Source organism: Catharus ustulatus, chromosome 2, assembly GCF_009819885.2.
Source record: "Catharus ustulatus isolate bCatUst1 chromosome 2, bCatUst1.pri.v2, whole genome shotgun sequence".
NCBI lineage: Eukaryota > Metazoa > Chordata > Aves > Passeriformes > Turdidae > Catharus > Catharus ustulatus.
This window is the reverse complement of record NC_046222.1, coordinates 116,821,186-116,843,075: the sequence shown is the minus strand read 5'-3', so window position 1 is coordinate 116,843,075 and position 21,890 is coordinate 116,821,186. Positions and strand designations below refer to the sequence as shown.

Sequence of the window (21,890 nt, the reverse complement as noted above, 5' to 3'; positions counted from 1 at the left end):
GGGCAGTGCTCGCCGTCGGTCAGCACGGTGGGACCACAGCCCGCTCCCCGTACTCGGCGGCTTCCAGGGCTCCCCTGCGAGGAAGCTGAGCGGTACGGCTGCCGTTTCGGGTTTCAGATGGTGAATATTTCACTTCTGCTTTGAGACGGGCGACTCTTTTAAAAGACGCAGTGAAACTCCAAAGCCCGTGATGGCAGTTCCATGAAATGCCAACCCTCTGGCCATGACCCGGCTGCGTGTGTGTATGTGTGGGTCGTGTGTGCTTTTCTCTGGACTCTGTGTCCTTTTGCCGAGCAATGGGCGACCCTTTTTTTAAAATTTTTTTTTCTTTCTTTCCCAGACGTACTGTAGCTTCTCTATTAAAAGCTTTTGGATTTGGGAGTGGGGGAGCTTTAGTAGGGACAACTTTGCAGAACTCATTTTTCCACCTTCAGAGAAGCAGCGGCGCAGAGCAAGCAGGCAGCCCCGGCCGTCCTGCTCTGGCATTGAATTCGCACCGCCCTGCTTGCTGCTCCGGCGCCCTCGGTGTGGGACGCTTTCGCAGCTCATAGCGTCTCCGCAGCCTTTTCGCGCAGGGTCCTGAACGAGGCGATTAAAAATCCCCCCCGGGGCAAACTGTCCGCGTTAATCGCCTGGCGTTTGGCTGGCAGTCGCTCCCACACAGAGCGGCGGCGAGAAGGGCTCGATGCGGCGCCGGCGGCGCTGAGGTGGCAGAACTCCCGCTTCCCCGGGAAGGCGCCGGGAGGTGCGGGGGAGCAGTGGGGCCGAGAGCCCGCCTGGCCCTGAGGCCGGGGCCGCCCCGGGAGCTTCCACGCCGCGGGCTCTGCGGGACCAAACCTGGGAGTATCAGCGGGGATGGGCGTTATGAACGTGAAATTTACGAGTCGAGCTCGCCGAGCCAAAAGTTGCCTTGCCAAAGTAAATAGATGCAGCCGATAACTACCAACCCGGAGATTAAAGGGCTCCACGATCCGGGCAGAAATCTTAAAGCAGCCGTAGAAATGCCAGCTGGGGAAACGGCGCTTGAGTCGTGACCCCACCCGGGTTGCCACACTGCTCACACCGGGTAAAAAGCGCGTTAAGGGCTGCCAAAGCCGGATCAGGCGAAAACGCGCTTTAATAAGGTCCCCCTCGCCCCCCCCGCCCCCCGCAATGCAGACGTTGACAAACGAGTGGCTTTTTTTCCCATCCCGATTCAGAGCGCGGAGAAGCGGACCGGGGCGGAAACGCGGAAATCAGCGCGGCCGAGCCGCGGACCGCGCGAAGTTGGGGGCGGCGGGCGGGACCAGAGAGGGGCCCCGGGGTCGGGGGGCGACACACCCCCCTCCGCGAGCGTGAGAGGCTGCGGCCGAAAGGGTCCGCCCGTGGTGTGACCCCTGCGGGGGGTTACGACGGCTGCGAGCCCTCGGCAGGTCCTGGGGGAGCGGGGATGCCTTTGCGCGACGGGGGGAACCCGGAGCCGGCGGGTGTGACCGGGGGCGCGGGCTGCATCGCCGGGGGTATTCCAGGCGCCGCTGGGATCACGGGGGGAGCGGGATGGGGGGGCCGGGGATGCCCGGCGGAGGGGTCGGGGGCGAGCGGGGTGGCGGGGGGTGGCAGCGCGGCGCGACCCGCCGCGGAGGCTCGCAGCGATGTCTGGCAGCGCCGCCGCCGCCGGGGTTTTGACAGCTTGGCGGAGCGGAGTGAACGGAGCTTTATGGTAATTGCGGTTCTCCACTGGCCTTCTGGGTAGCGAGAGAGGGGAGTATCGGCGGGGCGGGGGGGGCGGCTTTCCCCTCCTGCCTGCTGGGGAGCGCGGGAGCGCGGAGTCCCCCCCCGGGGCGCCGCAGCTTGGCAGCGACCTGTGCCAGCCGGGGGGAGCGGGCGAGGCGAGGGGCTGGCGGCGCGGCGAGGGGGGCAAATCAATTAGTCAGGGCAAGGGGGGGAGCGGGCGAGCGGCCGGGCGAGCCCTGCCTGAGCAGGGAAACGCAGCCAGGGGAGGGGGAAACTTGCTGAGGGAAAAAAGCGGTGGCGGCGCTGCTGCCGCTGCTGCTGCTGGCGGCGGCTCCCTCGGTGCAGCGCCTGCCCGGGGGGAGGGGAAGGGAGGGGAGGCGACGGCTGGAGGAGGAGGAGGAGGAGGAGGAGGGAGAGAGGGAGGGGGGATGCGAGGGGAGCGCAGCGTGCAGCAGACGGAGCCCGGTCTCCCAGCGGCAAGGTGAGGAAGAGCGGCTTTCCCGGCGGACTAAAGAGGGGAGGGGGGGGGGAGAGGAAGAAAAAGAGAGAGAGAGAGGAGGAGAAGAGGAGGAGGAGGAGAATTAAATCCCCAGCCACACACACACAAAGCCGCGGCGGCCAGGGCACGGGAGACGGCGGCGCGGGCGAGATGTGGGGAGCGCCGCGCTCGCCAGCGCAGGAACTTCGCCCGGAGCAAGCCAGCAACATGGCGCTGCCAAACCAGAGCCGGCAGCCGGAATGAGCATCGCGGGCTGCCGCTCCCACTGCCGCTGCTGAGCCGAGCCGAGGAGTAAAGCCCTTCCCGCGGGCACCTGCCCCGTCGGCGCGGAGGGCGGCCACGCTCCTGCTCCCTGCGCCCCGCAGCTCCCTGGGCTTTCCGCGTCCCTTCTCTGACCCGCCCGCGCTGGGGCAAGCCGCGACACAGGCACCCACGGAGAGGGGGAGTAGGATCGTGAAACTTTTCTCGCCTCTTCCTCCCGCCCCCGACGGGGCTGCCCTTCAGGGAGAGCAGCAGGGCCAGGCGACGGTGTGGGGACCCGCGTCTCGGACCGCGCACGCCACAGCCCCGCGGCGCGGCAGGAAGGTCAGTGTTCCGCTCCGCGAACAGCTCCCGTGCGGAAGCGCCGCCGCCGAGTCCCGCGGTGGCGGGGCGGTTGCGGGGCTCCCCTCGGCCGCGGGAAAGGCAGAGCGGCGGCGCGGCACAAAGTTACGGCGCGGGGCTCGGGCGGGAGTGGCGGGCAGGCGGGGGCAGGAGGGTCTGGCGGAGCGCCTCCGGGGCTGCGGTGTCGGAGGGGAAGTTTGGAGGCAGTTGCTTGTGAAGATGCCTGTTCGGGGCAGCGGAGGCGGGGGGAAGCACCCGATCGCGTTGTCGGCTCCGGTGCGCCCGTGTGGGGAGTGGTGGCGGTGTTCCCGTCGTCTCGCACTTTGTGATTGGGAAGGCGCCGGAGCAGCGGCGTTACGGGGGCTCCCGTGGGACGGGGCGAGCAAGGAGCGGCGCTGCCGGCTCGCGGAGCGGGCAGAGCTCCCGCGCCGGGCGGGCCGGGCTCCGCGCTCCCCGCCGAGAGCAGCGCGCGGTCCGGCGGCGGCGGGCAGGTGAGCGGGAGCGGAGCCCGCTGCCGGCTGCCTTCTCCCCGCCGGGAGAGCCGGAGGCGCTGCTCCCCCCGGTCCCTCCGCCCCGGCGGGGCGGGCGCCGCGGCGCACGTGGGACGGGGCGGCCCGGGGCTTTCCCGTGCACGGAGCTGTGCTGGCGTGAAGTCCGGCGTGACACGGAAGTTTAGTCAGTCCGAAAATGTAGTTTGGAGTTGGAAGAGCGGGCCGGAGGGAGGCTCGGGGCTTGCCATCAGTGGGCCGGCCGGCCGGGGACGGCCAGGCGGGCAGGCAGCGGAGGCTGCTTTGTGAAGCCAGGGCCAAGTGAGGCGGCTCTGCGCAGCATATGAGGCATGCATTTGATGTTCACGGAGCGAGTCCGGGGGCGAGGGCTGCGGAGCGTTCACGTTCCTCTTTCTTTCTCGATGTGTGTATGTTGGGTGTTTTTTTTTTTTTTTTTCCCCTTTCCTCCTTCCCTCCCTCCCGTTTCCGCGATGTCTGTCGGATCCCGGGTTTGGGGATCGCAGAGGGGGCGAAGGGAAGGCGAAGAGCACCCCCCGCCCCCAATCTACCCCGACAAAAAAAAAAAAAAAGCCCCGACCATAGCGAGCGGTGTAAAACTGACAAAGTGTGGGGACTGACTTTAATGGTGTCGCCTCGGAGCTCCTCGCAGCATTAATTCCCACTAATGAATCTTTTCCAGAAACTCTGTTCATTGCTTTCATCTGCTCTTTAGAGCCCGCAGCTTTTGTATTCGTGTTTGCATTAAAAAGGGGGGGGGGGGGGCGGGGGGAGCCCAACCCGCACCACGTAGCCAAGCCCGGATTTTCCAAAGGTTTCTATTAACTTTTTTTTCCCCCGCCCCCTCCCCGTGGCCCTACCGCGGGGGGCGGCCGGGAAGAGCAATGCCCCGCCAGAGCCGCTTGGGAACAAAGCTGGGGGCGAGAGCGGGCGGGCGGTGCGGGGTCTGGGTCCCCCGGGCAGCGCCCGCACCCCCCGCCGGTGGCTCCGCCGCTCCCGGGTCACCGCGGCCCGCGCTCCTCCCGCGGCTCCGTGCGCGCCGCTGCCCGCCGAGACCGGCGTTCCGCTTCCTCCGGCCGCCGCTCTCGCCGACTTTCGTCCCCGAGGTGTCGAGGCTTGCCTGTCTGTCTGGAGCCCGGTGCTGTCGCCCTTGCAACACACCGATTCATTTCCTTTCGGTTCTGCTGTTGGAGCTGCTCGGTGGGTTTTTTTCTTCCCTATTTTTTTTTTCTTCCCGAGAGGTAGCCAGCGCAGCGCTCACCCTAATTGCTTTTAGGAGGATTAGGAGCAAATTCCTCCCCCGGCCCCCCCTTCCCTCCCCGCCCCCCCCGCCGGGTTGCCTTCGCGCGCCGGGGTTGCAGTTTATCCCTGGTGCAGTTCTTTGAATTGCTGTCACAAATAGGTGACTCAGAGTTAATTAGGAAGTATGCACCGGATCAATGGGCTGCACAGCTCATTAGTTATTCCCCAGCCTTTTGCAGCGTTGGACCTCCGGCTCCTCGCCCCGTATACCTCTTTAATACGCAACCTGGAGGGCTGGCAGGGACCCGGGAGTACTTGGGGTGAGGGGGGCCGGGTGCGGAGGGGCGTGATGAATACGGATATTGAAGCTTCCAGGTTGGGAGGTTGCATACGGACAAGTGACCGGGACCCACATTGTTCCCCCCGCACAAACCTGCCGTCACCACGGGCGTGGTGGGCCCTCGTCCGCCCCGAGATCGGAGGGGCGAGCCCGGAATGTTACCAAAAACAAACAGGAAAAAAAAAAAGTATTGTGTTTATTGGAGCGTACGTTGAGAGAGCAGACAAAATCTCATTTGTCAGGCATGAAGGTGGGCTGTGTGGAAGGCTATAAATATACCGGGGAGGATTGTATCGCGGTCACTTTTATATTCTTCGCCATTTCTAAGGTGAGTGGCGGAGGCTGAGGGACCGGGCAGGGGCTTCTCCTGGTATTGTTTGTCCGTCTGTGATAGATCGGTCTAGACAGCCGCTCAGGCTCCCTGCGAGCTCAGGAACCGGAGCCTGAAAGGGAGAGTGGGGGAGACGGAGAGGAAAAGGTCACCGCGATATTATTTCTTTTTTTTTCCTCCCTCTTTTCTTCCTTCCTTTTTTTTTTTTTTTTTTTTTTTTGTGATGGTGGTGATGGTTGTTAACCCTTCACGCCAGAGGGGTTCGGGGCTGGCTCTCTCGGCCTGGAAAGATGCGGCAGCACAGCAGCGATCGCAGGGATGATGTCGGAACAGGCGGGACGGGGTAGCGCTGCCCCGTCCATCTAATGGCTTCATACGAGATGTTTCCCACAACAGGAAAAGAGTTCACGAGGCGAGTGCCAGATGATTTCGTTCCCAGGAGTTTCCTCCCTGGAAACTCCGAGGAGCGCTTGGAGCCGGGGTCGGCAGCCGCAGGGCCGGGGCAGCCCCTCGGGCTCGGGGTGTCCCCGGGGCTCTCGGCCCCTCCCGGCCCTGCCGTGCCCCCCTCTCCCCGCGGGCCGCAGTGGAAATCCCGGGATGGAGGTTCCCAGCCCCGCGAGGGGAGCGAGTTTCCGTGGCCGCCTTCAGGTTCTGTCAACTTCTCCCCCAGCAGCTCGGCGCCCCTCGCCCCCCGGGGCCACATCTGTGCTCGCAGCGTGGGGCAGCCCTCGGCTCGTGTCTGTGCAGGCAGGAGCCGGCCGTACCTGCCCCGGGGTGTTTGGAAAACCCATGGGAGCAAACACACCTCGTGGAAAGAGGGCAGGTGGAGAGCGGGGTCTGCCTTGCAGCTCGGGTGGGTCGGGGGTTGTTCGCAGCTCCTCCGTGCTTGTGTGCTTCCTTTTGTGCTTGAGACGTCCTCGGTGGATGAGATGCGATCCTGGCGTGCAAGCCTGGGCGGTACAGATTAAAAGCAGTTAAGGCTTTAGAGCGATAGATAAAAGCTGGTTTTGTTGGATTCGCCTGCAGCGCAGACCATTCCCATCCCTCTTTGTCTGAGCCCTGGTTCCGGGCGCTACAGCCTTATTGGAAATGCTCCCGAGCAGTCCACGCAGCCAGGGCAGCAGGCAGCTCAGCGCTTATTTACACGTCACATCTAAATACATCTCTAATTAGATAGAAGCAGCGCCGGAAATGGCAGATTTGTTGCATATCTAATAGAGACCAGTGCAAACAGACTCAGCAGGGTTTCCCCTGTCTTCTCCCCCCACAAAACACGCCCCCCCCCCCACCAAGACCAAGCCAGTAATCTGAGAGTGAACAGAAATGACTTCTCCCATTTGAGTGCATTATGAACCACATTGGCGAATGTCTCTAATATTTAAAGCAATACTTGGGATGTGTGAGCTGAATGCCCAAATATGGACTGGGTCTTGAAACAATACTGGTGCCTTGGCTTTATTCCTGTGCTGGTGGACAATCCAGGCTCCGTGTCACACGCTGCATCTGCCTTCACCAGAATGTGCCAAGAGCTGCAGCTTCTCAGGCAGTTCAAAATCATCATCCCCCTTCCCTCCTCTTCCTCCACCCCATGATAATTCACTGATGAGGAAGCCAGGGTCCTCTAACAGTAACTGAGCTGCAGGGGCTCCCGTACAAGCAAACTTTCTAGATCTGTGCAGCTGTGAGAGTGCACAAAGTTGTTGACATGTTTTCATGTCTCCATTGGTGGAGAAAATGGACCCAGTTCACCACAGCCCAAAATAATGTGTGCTGCACATACCAAAGTAGTTTTGGCAATGTGTGGCTGTCGTTTACAAGGTCTCTCAACTTTGACCGATGAGTGGCCCCTGCAAAGACAGGCAAAAGGCCTGTTGCAGTTCAGGTCGTAGCAGCCACGTTGCCCTCAGACTAAATATGGCTTGGAGAAAACCGGTGCTTAGTGTGGAGGACAAGTGATCTCCGATTTCTGCATGTCTTGACAGAGATCTGTGCTCTTGCTGGGACCCTGCAGCACAGTTGGGTTGCACAGGTGATGTGCGATGCGCTGTCTTTCCCCTGAACACTGCAATACATCACATTTTAGTGTGGGCTTAGAGCAGCATGAAGCCGAGTTTAATACTTCCTTCTTAGGCTGGTGTTGCTTTAGAAATAATTGACGGCCAGAGCGGGCCTGCTCCCCTCATCCTTGGCTTTGCAGGAACCTGGAGAGTGGCCCGGGGAGCCGGGCTTGCCCCTTTCCCGTGCGCAAGCAGCGCTCGCTGGCTGCATCGCGTGTGCGTGCCGGAGGGAACGCGGAGGCCCGGGCTGCAGGCAGGGGGAGTTCCCCTGGCTGTGAGCAGATCCCGTTAATCCTCTGGCCTTTCAGGGAACCGGCTTACAGCAGCCGCTGCTCCGGAGCGACCTTTCCCTCCGAGCTGACCTGCTCAGGTCCCCGGGCTGTGGCCGGCAGGGCGGTCTGTGCCAGGGAGCGCATCCTCCGTGGGGTTTCTGCGGAGCGGGATGCCAGTGCTCCTCTGAATGGCCGAGCAGATGAGGTGGGGACAGGAAGGAGAAGGCCAAGAACTCCTTGCAAATGTGGCTTTAGGAAAGTTCTGCTGCTTTCCAGCAGGGAATTCATTTTTCCTTGTTTGCTGGACAGCAGTTCTTGGCTGGGAGGAGGGGAGATTTTTTCCCCCTCCTCTCTTCCACTACTGTAAAAGTTAGCGAGTGAGAGCACACCTCAGCACCTGCCTACCTGTTTTCCAAAACTGTTGTCTGAATTATATGGGACTCTTCCTTCACTCTTTGCACCCCAAAACTACCCCATGAGCTGATAGATTCGGTGCTGTGTGGTTACACATGCAAGGAAGTTCGCTTGGAGAAGATCCTGACAGCATGAAATATAATTTGTGATCTGAAAGACAGTTTCCAGTATAATCTCATTATGCACCACAGACTCCCGGTGTTATTTTGTAGAAGGCGGACAATGATCAATTTACATTGACCTAGGGCTGGGTGAGCTTTTAGATGGTAATTGCCATATTGATTTGCATGCAAAAAGAAGACCTGCTAAAATTAAAGACCGGAAGCTAAATTAAAGTAAATTTATTGTCTAGGTGCAAGCTAAAAGACTTGTTAAAGTCTATGGTAGACTTGGAAAGCTATGAAATTGAGAGAATCATGATTCTCATCCTGATAACTCCGTAAAATGAATCTACACGATGGGACAAGGGGCTGCAAAGCACCCATTGTGAGTGGAGGCACACAAGCCGGGGCTGTTCCGTGTAAGCCCTGACTCCCTAAACAATCAGAGAATAAAATATCTCCTCTGTCCAATGAAAATCTCGGTCTGAATGTTGGGATTGTCGTGCTAAGGAAAACAAAGCTTTATTTGGATAAGACAATTAAAGTGGAAAGCGCAGAATCCACCAGCCACACTGGGAACAGCTCGTATAAAGAGCTGAGTGTGTTCAGCAGAGCACAGGGGAAAGGGGAGGCTCCGGGCTGTGCTCCACATCGGGAAAGCCTGGCATTGTGCTTCCTCTGCCTGCTCCTCGGCCAGGAGGGCCGAGAGTGCTCCCAGCCTTGGTGCTGTCCTTTCCCTGGCTCCTGCTGCCCTTGGAGTAATCTCCCACATCCAGGAGCTGCATCAGCTTGGTGCCGTGCTGGGGTCCTTCCCCATGCCCCTCCAGACGGCCCATGGTGGGTTGCAGTCTGCCAGCTCATTCTTTCTCAGAGCGTGGTTTGCTTTTCATTTTCAGCCGGAGTAGCTCTTGGTCTTACCCCACTACCTCACCTGGGGGCCTCATATGCCTTTCAGTATTTGCATATTACTAAACATTTGGGCCTGTATCCTCAGTTATAAAAGTGAGAAATACACCTTCCTTCACGGGAGTATTGGAGTAGCTGGGACTTGGCACAGCTGATGGCAGAGAGAAGTACACCTGTACTTGCAGAGAGAGCAGACTGTGCTTGGGGAGCCTGGTGGGTGTCCTTGTCCCTGTGTGAACAGGTGCTGTGGGGCTGCCTGTCCTCACCCACCACTGTGTTTCCTCTGTGTTCCCCTGGGGTGGGGTGGCATTGCATCTGGGAGTCTCCTGGAGGGGTGAGAGAGCTTTGTGGGGCTGGTTTAGTCATGGTTTGAGTATGGCATCTGTGTATGGTGACAGGTAGGGACAGGGAAGTGAAATCAAATACACTGGAGGGGCGTAGTCTCAGCTCTCCTTGAAATTCAAAGAGAACTTGTTAATGGCACAAGGAAGGGATGGGCTGAGCTCCTCTTTCTAAGTGTAAATTCGCTCCCTGAGCCAGACTTTCTCCATGTGAAAGCTCCCGGCTATGGAGAGATCCTACAGGGATCTCTGATCCTCGGGCAATCCCCTTTGCTCCCACGCCCTGGTGTGCTGAGTTGTGCTTTAAGCTTCTCCGACTTGCCCACAGCAGTAGGAGGCTGAGCTGGGTGTTGAGGAAAGCCCTTCCCACAGGCTGCAGTCCCCCAGGCTCACCTTGTTCTGGCCTGGTCGTGCTCCCCGTTCAGTGTTTTCCTTTCCTCCCGTTTCAGTAGTCAAGCACAAAGTGGATTAGCAAAGCCCCGTGCGGAACTAAGCAGCCCGGTGTGAAGTTATGTGGAGCTCTGAGGACTGGCCTGCCTTCCCCTGCAGCCCTCCTGTGCTGTGCTGTGCCGTGCTGTGCCGTGCTAGGGCAGCCCAGGACCCGTGGGCAGGGATGGATGCTTTGCGGGGTCTCCACGCCTCGCTGGGCGAGGAGAGAAACCTCTGGCTAAAGTTGGGCACAGCAGGGGAAGCCGGAGCGGTACTTGCAAGCAGGAAGTGATGTCCCAGGGTAAACGTTTTAATGGAAGTGTAACCTGGCATTGCACAAAACCCCAACCCAGGGCGGGTGCTGGCAGCTGGGGAGGATGCAGGGCTCGGGGAGATGCGTGGGAGGCTGTGCCGTGCAGTGCCAGGGGCGCCCACAGCGGAGCCGCGTGTGCGGAGCTGGAGGCGGCTGTGGCACGGCCTGCCCTGAGCAGGTGGCTGAAGGTTGTCTTATTTTAGCTACAGAAATATCTCTCTAGATCCATTACTGCGAGATCTCGTTTGCAATAAACTATATTGGCTCCCCTCTTTATACAAATTGCTGGTATGAAAGAAAACCCAGCCTATATGCATGGAGGCAGGCATGAGCTAGTGAGATCAGGTTTCCTACTGAGCTCCCAGAGGAGAAGTCAGCATTTGATTGAAGCTACACTTGGTTCTTGGTTCCCAGGGGACAGCAGCCCTGAAACACGAGAGCCCTCCCTCCTTTTTTCCCCCCTTCTCTCTCTTCTTCCTCTAAAAGCCTTTGTGCTGAAAGAGCCTCAGTAGGCACGAATCGCCTGTCTCTCACAAGACTGTGTTGCAGCCTTTGCTGACATTGTTCTGTTAGCAGTGGTTTTTACCAGGCCAGCAGATTTCTAGCTACGAATAGGCAATGAATAGTCGATGATACTGACCTGCGAATATGTACTGGCGTCTTTGCGTGGTGAATCTGATTCGGAAGTCGATTGGAGACTTGCCACATTGGTGTGAAGCACCATACCTGCTGGGCTAGTTCTGCCCTTTGGCAGGAGTTAGGCCACGATGGAGACAAGCTTCCAATAAAATCACTTATTTTTCCTTACTGGTGCTGGCTCCCAGACTGCATATAGGTACATAGAAAGTGTGATTCCAGCTCCCGTGGCCTCCTAAAGAGTTTGTGCGGGACGCAGATTTCAGAGAAAGTTGCCGTATCTCGGTTTTCCCTTAAGAGATGCACAATTTGAGTAATGCCAGGAGTCAGAATGGGCAAGGAAAGGTTTCCTCAAACAGATTTATTTCCCCCATGCTTCTGTAAAGTAAATTCCACGTCTCCTCCAACTTTGCTGCTGATGTAAAAATAAGTAAGGGCAGGGAAGGAGGTATGACGATTTACACTCCACTGCCAGCTGTGCCCAGCAAAAGGCCCTCTGAGAGTATGCAGGCAGTCCTTTGCTTCCAGGTGATTGTATCATGAAGGAACCTGGAGTCGTGCTTTAGGTTATTGGCATTTTTCTTTTTCTTTTTTTTTTTTAATTTCCTCCTTACGGTGGAAAGGAGAAGGTGGGAGCGTGTCTCTGTCGCCCGGCTGAGCGGAGGGGCCGGGGCCGCCGCGGGTTGCGGGGTCACCGCCCCGGGCAGGGGTGGCGGAGGGGCCCCTCGGCGGGAGGTTCGCTGCGACAGCAGATCGGGCGCTGCCCGGTGCGAGGGGCCGGGCAGGGATCGGGGGAAGCCCGGCGTTCCCGGGGAAGGGCTGCTCTGCTCGGAGGCGCGCCGCGCCGCGGGGGCGAGCTCGCCGTGTGCCGCGGGGCGCTGCGCAGCTGCAGGCGCGGCTTTCCCCGCTACAGCGGGGTTCCCCCTCGCCTTTCCCAAAAGCCAGACCGAGAGCGGAGCTCAACTTGTGATTGTGCGGGCGTTTCGTCGGGCGTGAGTGCTGACTGGAAACCCCTCTGCGCTGTGCGGGGAGAGCCCCGCGGCGCTCGGCACACGCCGACATCGGGCTGGCGGAGCAGCACCCCCAGCCCCGGCCCGGCCCGGCCCGGCCCGCAGAACCCCCCGGGCAGAGTGGCCCCGCCTGGCCAAACCTCCGGGAACAAGCACGTTTCTGGCCTCGGGGCGGGGGAGGTGGGCAGAGGGTGTTCCTTGTTTCGAGTAAACCAGCTGCAGTAGTTGATGGTAAAGCAATGAAGGCAGACACAATGCTGCTGTTGTTGGTTTGATCTCTAACTGGGGATTGTTAGTCTGGATTTAACTCTGTGGCAAGGGGGGCGGGGGCTGTGTGTGTGGGGGGGAGGCGAAGGCTGTTTACAGCCAGTGCAAATAATGTGACAGCTGTTGGAGCGCGAAAAGCCCGCGCCTCGCTGGCACTCGCACACAAAAGCTCTCGCTGCGGCCGGAGCGGCCCCGGGGCCGCCCCGCCGCTCCCGGAGGCACCGCCCGGCGCTGCGGGGCCCGGCGGGGCGCCCCGGGGCCCGGCGGCATCCCGGGCAGCGGCGGCGGGCACCCAGCCGCGCTCCCCTGCCGCCCGCCGCGACGCTGAAGCGAACGCCGCTGGCCGGGGAGAAGCGTTCCGCCCCCTCCCCCCCGGCCCCTCTTTCCGCCTCCGCTTGATTTACAAGCGCAGGGAGGCAGCGGGAGGAGCGGCCGGCTCCGTGCCCGGCCCCGGCGCTGGGAAATCCCTCCCGGCGGCAGGTTTGCCCGGCCCCGGTGACTTTGCGGGAGCGGCGGGCGAGGTGTGCCGGCAGCCCCGCGGGAGGAGAGGCTGCGAGCCTGGCCGGGCTGGGGCACGGCACGGCACGGCACGGTGCGGTTCCTGGCAGCACGGTTCCCTCACTAACACGTGTTGGTAGAGCAGTAATCGCTTGAGATGGCAGCGTACGACCCCTGATAACCTGGATGTGCAGGGATCCTGGAGTAGGTCTTCAGTGAAAAACTTCTCGTGCATAAATTTTCCCGAGTGGCTATTTTCTGCTCAAAGCCTCTGCATCCCATGGCTTGTCTTCTGAGCGTAGGATATAAAATGCTGGCTGTTCTTGAAGTTTGCTCCAGTACCCAGAGTGATCTCCTGGCCCTTTCAGAAGAGCCTCTGGAAAGTCGAGGAAACTTGGAGAACTGGGTTCCGGCCTATATTTGTACCTGACATAATTTCACTACCTACGAGAACCGCTGTGTTTTATATAGTAAGTGACCTCCACTTACTATTGTCTTTTTGACGAGGCGGCTCTGGGGTGGAAAGCAGGTAAGAAGAGGAGATGCTTATTTCCTCCCTCACCCCCCTTTTAGTCGTTTTGGTCGATGGGTTGTCTTTATCTATTTCTCTCCAGTCAATCTATTATGTTTTTTTTCTCTTTTGGCCTTGACCGTCCCCTTGGTCCTTTATGGATTACACTGTGCTATTAGTGGCAAAAGTACACCAGTAGTCATTCAACAATTTTAGCATCAATTCCTATAAACTGGTGTTTTATATGACATGTGCCATTTTTCTGCAAGAATACTGCTTGCGAAACTAGTTTCGCCTTGGAGCAAAGGCGGAAAGATAAACAAGCCTGCATAGCCAAAACACTTGCATAGCCAAAACACTGGCAATTGCTGCCTCCTTCCAAATCTTTTAAAGTCACGGAGTAATATTTTCAGGATTATGCTGCTGCCTCTGAGGAGGGAATGTCGGCGGCGTTAAAAAAAAAAAGAAGCTAATGCAAATTAGAGAAAAATAATTTTCTTTCAGCGATATGCAATGTATTAGTCACTTGTTATCATGCTTAGAGGCAGACCTCATTTGCGCGTCTGCCAACTCGTTCACATCTGCTCAGAGCTGTTCAGGGCATTTTAACCTTGGCGGTGTCGTGTCGTAGTCCCACGGATCAAGAACGAGTAATTAAAGCTCTAAGCAGCAGCAAAAAATTCATAGCCGCCCATCTGCATCGCAGTTGATTCGCTGCTTTGTTTCGGTGCGGAGCGCCGGGATGGGAAGGCAGGGCCTCCACGCTGCCTCTCTCCTCTCCGCCGGGGCACGGCCGCTACCGGCAACTTTATATCCTTTGTATTTCCTTTTTCTTCCTTTTTTTTTTTTTCTCTTTTAAAATTTTGTATTTTTTTCGCGTGTTGTTTGGTTCCCCACCCCTTTTTTTTTTTTGGCCCCGGTGTCTTCCGCACCGAGCCAGGCGGTGTTTGGCGCTGGCTGTGCCCACCCTGGACAGGCTTTTCCTCCAAAGGTGTGGGGAAGGTGGTGATGTGAGGTCGGAACACGTTGCAGAGGTGCTCGTAATGCAGCTTGCTTAACTGAGGGCTCGCCAGCGCTTTCCAGAAGTGCTCGGGAAAGCGTTTCCCATTAAGGAGAAATGTTAGCGCCATAAACCCGACATAAACTTTGGGGCGAGGCTAATTTTTGTGCATTGTTCAGCAGAAACCAGGCTGTTTGTTTGTTTGTTGTTAAGAGGAGGAGGAGGGAATTAAAAAAAAATAAATAAGGGAAACCCCCTCAACTTCCCAAGCACTTTTTCTCGCATGCGGTCGCCGAAGGTCCCCGTGCCCCGACCCTGGCCCTGCCGTGGCTGTGCAGACAAAGCCCTGCGGGAAGCGAGAGGCTTCCGTGCTAGGTAAAACGAGAGACGGAGGCTCCCAAGTTTAATATTTGCCTGTTGTCCGCGGCCATTTGCTGCATGGGGCGCGGAGCCGCCGTCCCCCGGCGGGGCTGGGGAGCGGAGTGGGGGGCTGGGGCAGCGCAGGGAGCCGCTCCCCATCCATCAGCTCCGCGAAGCTGTTGCTCCGTAAATGAGGGAACCACAGGCCCTGTCAGCCGCAGTTATGCAAAATGAAGTCGTCCGTGATCAATATCTCCCAACGTCCCCGACGGATGTGTGGGGGGGCCGCCCCCGCCCAGCGTGCCGCGGCGGCTCCGCGCCGGGGAGCGGTGTGCCGGGGTGGCCGGAGGGAAACCAAGGGCGTACGGCCCATTAATCACTCCACCCCCCCGGGGGTGCGGTGGGGGCTGGGGGAAGGAAACGGGGGCCGTGCTCCGGTATTTCTGCAGGGATAACGTTGCGGAAGTGAGCGCAGGCCTTCGCCCAACTCTCGCTGGAGCGCTGGGACTTTTGTATTCAATGTGGGGGTGTTCGCCCCCCCCCCAGCCTGCCTCCTAAGTTTCCCGAGCTATTGGAGGCAGGGGAGGGCTCGCCGGAGCCCGGCTAATGGCGAGCCCGTGGCGCTGCGCTCTCCCAGCCTCCCGCGGACGAACAATGGGGGACGAGCGGGGGGAAGGGGTTGGCGTGGTGGTATTTTTCTTTTTCTTTTTTTCATTTCCTCCCCCCCCCCCTTTTTTTTTTCCCCCTTTCTATCCCCTCCTGGAAAGCAAAAGCCATACGGAATAAAGGCAACAATGACGGGTTCGCGGGATGCCGAGTGCGCGGCGGGTTAATGGGCTGGGGGGGGGGCGCAGGCCTGCGCTTTTCCTTCCCCGCTCCGGGAATGCGGCCTTAAATTACCTGAAATGCACATTTCTGCCTGGCCCGCGGTGCGGGGGTGTGTGTGCTTGCGTGTGTGTGTCCCTCTCTCCCACTGCTGCCGCTGCTCCGCCTGCGCAGCCCGGGCTCGGCTGCTGCCTGTTGTCTCTGGCAGCGGCAGCGGAAACCTCGCTCCCGTGCGCGCGTGTGTGTGTGTGTGTGTGTGTGTGTGTCTAAAATGGCGCGGACGGCCTGCGTAGGGAGATGCCGCGGCGGGTGGGCGACGGGAGGGAGCCTGGGCTCTCCCCGGGGGGCCCCGTCTGCGCGGGGGCCCGGGGGTTCCTGCGGATGAGCCGGTTTGTGGCTCCCTCCTCCGCCACCGCCTCCTCCAGTAGCCTCGATTCCCGGCACGGCCGGAGCGGCGGCAGGAATCCCCCGGCGCCCCCGGAGCGCTCGTCCCGCCCGGCCGGCACCGCGGCGTGCGCCTGGGGGACAGCGGCATCGCCCGCCCCGGGGGAGGCACCGCGGGGCCCGGGGGAGGCACCGCGGGGCCCGGGGGAGGCACCGCGAGCCCCGGGGGAGGCACAGCGAGCCCCGGGGGAGGCACAGCGAGCCCCGGGGGCGGGCGCCGTAGCGGCGGTGCGGGGCTGCCCGTGCGGCGGATGGGGTCGGTGTTTCCCGCGAATCTCCGGGAAATCCTTCATGCGATGATGCCTCAAAGTTGGGTACCAGCCGCCTCGCCTCCCCCCGCGGGGTGTGTGGGAGCATTTGCAGCCTCTCTATGGCACCCCCACGATGTGGTTCAGCCGGAGGGAGGAGGGGACAGCGTGAGTGGCCCCGCCATGCCAATGTCCCGTAACCTTCAGGTGTGGGCATCGCGGTGTGCGGAGGCAGCCTTGGCCTCCAGGAGCGTGTGCCCAGGGGTCCGGCTCTTCCCCCGGGGTACCGCGGCAGGCACTGCCGTGTGGGCTCCAGGGGAAGGCAGCCAGGGTTATTTGAAGGATCGCCAGCCATTTTAACTTTCCCTCATTGGCCTCCTCCCCCGCCCCCTTCCCCACTTCCTAGGCTTATCATTAATTGAAAACTTTTTGTCCTCCCCCTTTTTGGCTGCCGCCGGCAGCTTAGAGCGATGCAATGATTCGCCTCGCAGCATATGGGAGAGGGGAGCGCGCCGCTGCCGCTCGGGCGCAGCGCCTGTCTGTGCAGGGTCCAAGGCGTGACAGGCGGCGCGGGGGGGCGCGGGGGCCGCCGCTCCCTCGGGCCGCCTGTGCCGGGGACCGGCCCCGACGGAGCCCCCATGCCCCGGGGGTGTCTCCGTGGGGCCGGAGCCGGGCGCAGGGCGGCCCGGGGCGGCGGTGCCCGGGGCGGCGGTGCCCGGGCCGGGAGGATGCCCCGCTGGCGCTGCTGCGGGCGTTGGCGCTGGCTCGGCGGCCCCGGGTGCCCCCGGTCGGCTCCGCCGCGCCGTGTTTACACGGCAAAAAGTCCCGGTCGCTGCTCGACACGTGACGGTGTGGGAGCCGCGGAAGGGGGGAACACGGGGGACACGGGAGCGATGGGGGTGGCTGCGGCAAAGAGCCTTAAAATAGTCGCCGACCCCCTTGTGCTGCCTGCACGCTGCCTAAACCGAGATGCACTACAGTCGTGCATGACTCTATATGTATTTTAAATCGGTTTAGCGATCTCGCTGGCGCATTGTGCTTAGCTTTATGGTTAAATGAAATGCCACACGTCCCGGGTAAAGGTCAAACTTCTCTAATCCGCGGATCCGTGCGGCGGCTACTTAGTCTGCAGCTTCTTCCTCTGGTTTACAAAACGTGTCACTAGCGGTGATGTCGTGTGGAGATTGCAAAAAATAATCCACGGTATATTTTATTTTTTTATACGTATATATAAAAAGCGCAGCCAACCCTGTTCTTTTAACACTTGTCTAATATTAGATCGGTGGCTGCTGCCAGAGCTTTATACGGCGCATTGTAAACGGTGCAGCAATACGGTGTCTCTGAAGTCTCCTTCCTAGCCGTGGCACAGGTCGTTGTTCCTGTAAGTCGTAAATACGTAAGTCGGAGGTACAAGATAAACGAGGTACCTAAACACATTCATAAGCATCAGCCCGTATTTAAACTTATAAATACCGTGCGAGCGCTGCCCTTTAAATCAAGCTCCGGAATGAAGGGGGGTGAGGGCTAATCGAAGTAGATCGCTACGAGTCCCCGATTGCTTTTCACTTCTTTCTCGGGGATTTTCACAAATCTAGCAATGATCCTTCCCGTGGCCTGGAATCGGGCGGTGAGGATGCGGGGGGAGGGGGTGCCGGGGGGTGATGTAGGGGAGGGATCAGAGGCCGGTGATTTATTGCATCGCTTTTAATATCCGAAAGACTGGGGTGTTTGCCGAGGCTCCCGGAGCTCCGTCGGTGCCATCGGCTCTCGCAGAGGTTTTTTTTATACCCCGCGCAGCCCTCCCCGCCGGCTGCCGCTGCGCTGCCGCTGCTGCTGCCGGCTCCGTGGCTTGTGCAGTGGAAACTGGCAGGCTGCCAGGCGGAGCTCGGAGGTGGAAAAGAGTAAAGGCGCCAAAAGGGAACTCGTGCGCCGCTGCAATTCTCCTCCCGACCCGCTTCCTGGCTCGCTGCGGCCGCCGGCCCCGCCGGGCTTCCTCCGGTGCCTCCCTCCGCCCCCCCGCCCCTCGCTGAGACTTTCACCTCGCAAGCTCGCCGCCAGGCACCCCGGGGTCATGCGGGTGGAGAGGGAGGGGGAAGAGGAGGCTGCCCTGTCCCGGGTGGCGATGCCATCCCCTCCTCTTTTCCCCGGAGGCATGGAGAAGCGGAGTGTTCTTCTTCCTCCTTCTCCCCCTCCCCGCGGGCATCGGGTTTTTCTCGTTTCCACGCCAGGAGCGTGTTAACAAAACTTTGCTGCTGCTGGCGTCAATGGCTGCCAAAAGTCTGTTGACGTTGCGAGGGAGACCCAAACGTTTCCCTTTTTAATCAGCTGCCCGAGCAGTGCGGTGTGTGCCTGTGCCTGCCTCTGCGGCGCGGCCGGCGGGGCGCGGGCAGCGCGGGAGCTGGGTGGGTGTTCCCGGCACGGCTCGGCACGGCTCGGCTCGGCACGCCGGGGCCCCGCTCGGCAGCACGCCGGGAGGCAGGTTAGTGCTTGCAGGCGCTTTTCACAACTGGTTTCTCACGGCGGCATCGCTGCGGAACCGCGTGTGCGTTGCGCGTCTCACTCTCTCCCCCCCACTACCTCCCCCCCCCCCGCGCCTCCCTCCCTCTCTCTCTCTTCCTCCCTCCCTCCCTCCTCCGTGCATCACCGTCTATATTTAGCCGCAAATGGCTTTATCGGCCAGACACCTCCCGGAGGAAATGCCGTGCGCGCTCCGGCTGCCGAGCCCCGCTCCGCGCCCCGGCGCGCAGCGCAGCGGGGGCGGCCGGGGGGGCTGCGGCGCCCTGGGGCGCGCTGGCGGTGGCCCGGTGGGTGACAGGAGGAGGGGAGGGAGGCAGAGACGTGTCCTCGGTTTCCTCGGTGCGCCGGGGCGCTCAGCCTGCCGTCGGGGTTGCATAACGGGACCGGCTGCGCCCACCCCCGCGGAAGCTGGGTATAAATAGGTGCGGTGCCCCCCACGCCCCCTCCGCTGCCCCCCCCGTCCCCGCAGCGCGGAGCGCTTGTGGCGCTGCCGGCGTTTGGCTGAGCCTCTGCGAGCGGTATCCCCGACAGGCAGCTGCTTGTGGGGAGAGAGAGGAGGGGGAGGGACAGGGTGTGCGAAGAGTTAAAAGTCTGCTGCTTGTTGCAATGAAATTATGGCTGGCAGTGGCGCCGCTCCTTGTTCAGCAGACCTCCACTTTTAAACAGTTCACGAGAAGTTCATCAGGGCGGCGATGATTATAACCGCGCACACGCGCGCACCCGGGGCGCGCAGCGACAAGGGGTGGCTTTGGGGAAGGGGCTGGGGGCGCGGGCTCTGACCTGCCCCGTGGCCCCAGGACGTCCCACCACGTCCCTGCGACCGGGCGGGTTTTGCCCTTGCTCGGGGGGTGGTGGCTGTGGGACATGAGGCCTCCAGATTACCCGCTTTTGGCCGGGGAAGCTCTCACTCCCCCCATGCAACTTCAGCATTTCGCTATCTGCACGTGTCAGGGGATTGATGGGCTCTAGTTCAGGCACCTCGCCTTATCTTAATGATACATTTCCAGCGAGGAAGCCGGGCGGGCGCAGCAGCCCCTCTCGGGAGCTGTGGCCCCAAAGGGAAGCGGGGCACGGGGAGCCGGGCTGTGCCGTCGGGGCCCTGTCCGAGCCGGTGTGTGTCCCTTAGAGATGAGGCAGCGCACTAAGGGTGGCTACTAACCTTACGTAAAACCCTAAATCACTCTCTCCATGCTGCTGCTGCCTCTATTGAAAACATTACGAGCAGCGCATCTGGAAACCAGTAAATCTGTCCAGAAAACGTCTTTCCAGTGAAATAACTCCTTTTGAATGATAGCGCGGTAACTAACCTCCGCGGATTTTTGTTTCCTCGCGGCGATTTGTGCGGACTTCATTAGGAAAAGCTAACCGTTGTGGAGAAAGGAGGGTCAACGCGCTGTTTCATTAATATACATTTGTTCCAGACGTGGAGTTTTGCACAAAAGGCCTCTCTGAGGGGAGAAAAAAGTGTTGGGGAACAAGGCTTTCCTGCCGTTTCAGTTCTTAAACCTCTCTGAACGTGTGTGAAGTATTGTGTTAAAGGCCCAATCTGGGCTTCTTCCCTATTAAATGCCAAAGTGATCATTTGCATATTTTGTAGCCTGACAAAGGAAATGAGTTTGCTGGGGAAGCATGGATGCTTTGGGAGACGTTAGGCATTAAACTCCCAGTGGTCAATCGCCCGTTACTGGCTTGTGTGTGTGTAAAAGGAGTATCATGCCTCCTGCTTAAAGGCTTCTATTTTTGTGAGAGAGGAAGAGCTGAGGGATATCCTGTGCATTAAAGGCTCCCCCTACTTATTAACCCAGCATTTAGCAGCAGGATGCAGGCTGAAGCTCAGTCAAAAGAAACGACTCAACCTCCGAAGAGCAATTAAAATCTTGCACTGGAATAAATCATGCGCCGCGATAATCCTGTTAATAAAACGCAGCTTGTCCTGACACTTCGCTCATGCAGCAAACTAGAATTTAATGCGAGCGGAGGTGGCATTAGGCAAGGTAGAGGGGAGGAAAAGCCTTTCCCTCTCTGCTGCTGGACGTGAAAATGTGGTTACCTTTCACCTGCCTCTCTGGCTGCACACGGCGCCGATCCTCTTGGACTGCTAATACTTCTCCAGTGAGCCCGCTAATGATTTCTTTCCCTGGAGTGAGCAGGCATCATTGAATTACTGAAAGCACTCGCAGCAGCAGCAGCAGCAGCAGCGGCAGCAGCGGCAGCAGCAGCAGCAGCTCCAATGCAGAAGCCACCAGGGCTCCTTGCTTAATCAAATCAAGGGGTGGGGAGCTCGCCAACCTGCTTACTATTTTTAACCCCTTTCTCCAAGTTAGTCATGTGCAGACGCTGAAAGGGAGGTTTTTATTTAGATGCCTTCTGTAGCAGTGTCTCTTCAGTTTTAAGTCCTTGTGTAAAAGCCTTATCAGCTATCAGCGTAGCTAATACACGTGGTATGTGGTTGTTCTTGCCATGCTCTCCTACTCTGTGTTCCTAATGCAGGGCTTTTGTGAGCCCCTGTGAGTTTGAATGTTCCCCCAGGCTCACGGGGTCTCCCTCCTCAGTTCAGTCTATTTGAGAAGAAGATTTGGGGACTGGTGTGTACTTGGCTGGCTGAATCATTTCTTGTGGAAATGAAATGCTGTGAAGAAACTTTTATTTGTCGATAGTCTGGAATGATTCTTAATTTTCTGGATGGGCACTGGGGAAAAGATCCATCTCCTCTGACCTATAAATGCCCTCAATTTGCTCCTTTATTGCCGGGTATCTCCCTTAGCGGTTAACGTAGGCAGCTCACTCCCCGCACCAATCCTGCATTCATTATTAATTACCCGGAGGGAGGCTGGCTGCTCCGCTGTGATGTTTGCACTTCCTCCTAGACAAATCTACTCAACTTTTTTTTTTTCTTTTTTCTTTTCTCCTTCTTATTTTCTTTTTTTTAATAGAATATAAAACCGTGAAGAAAAGTGTTGATTTTTAAGAAGACGTCATGCTTTCTGCAACTCCCCTGTATGGCAACGTTCATAGCTGGATGAGCAATGAAAGGGTCCGCATGTGTGGAATTAATGAAGACAGGTAAATATTTAAGCTTCTGGCAAGTTAAACCACACTGTAATTCTGCAGAGCGAGGTCTCGGAGTTTGCTCGCTTCCCTAATACTGGAGCAGAGAGCTGCCACCTTGCATCGAGATCAGCCCAGCTTGGAGGGAGGGCAAAGGGAGAGAGTCAAGACGTGCCTGAGAGCAGTAGAGCAGATGCTGATTTACTGTGGAACAGGCAACCTGGGTCAGTGACGTGGGGATGCCCTCAAAGCAGCCTTTGAATGTGCTTTTACAATTAATTTATTGTTTTGCATTTGTGAAGGGGAAGGAAGCCAAATAGTGCACGTTTTCTTGTGACTCTGTGGCAGGGGGACTCGTGCCTGCAACTTGGGGTTCCCTGCCTTTGGACCCACAGCTTGTCATGTGAAATAGGATCAGTAGTGTCTGTCTCCCACAAGTGAATTGCTCTTTCTCCCCAC

The 21,890-nt window shown here is 59.0% G+C and overlaps 1 protein-coding gene across 11 annotated transcripts in view; it reads left to right on the top strand.

The window, feature by feature from the left end:
• Positions 1-21,890, top strand: part of BCOR (BCL6 corepressor) — an 81,321-nt gene that overhangs the window by 21,075 nt on the left and 38,356 nt on the right. For 6 of the 11 annotated variants that reach the window (XM_033051583.1, XM_033051581.1, XM_033051579.1 and 3 more), the window contains exons 1-2: positions 2,205-2,797; positions 21,317-21,446. In XM_033051583.1, coding sequence (XP_032907474.1) covers positions 21,361-21,446 — 86 coding nt within the window. In that variant the 5' untranslated portion in view covers positions 2,205-2,797; positions 21,317-21,360. The other 5 variants (XM_033051573.1, XM_033051576.2, XM_033051574.2 and 2 more) reach the window with 5 other exon arrangements.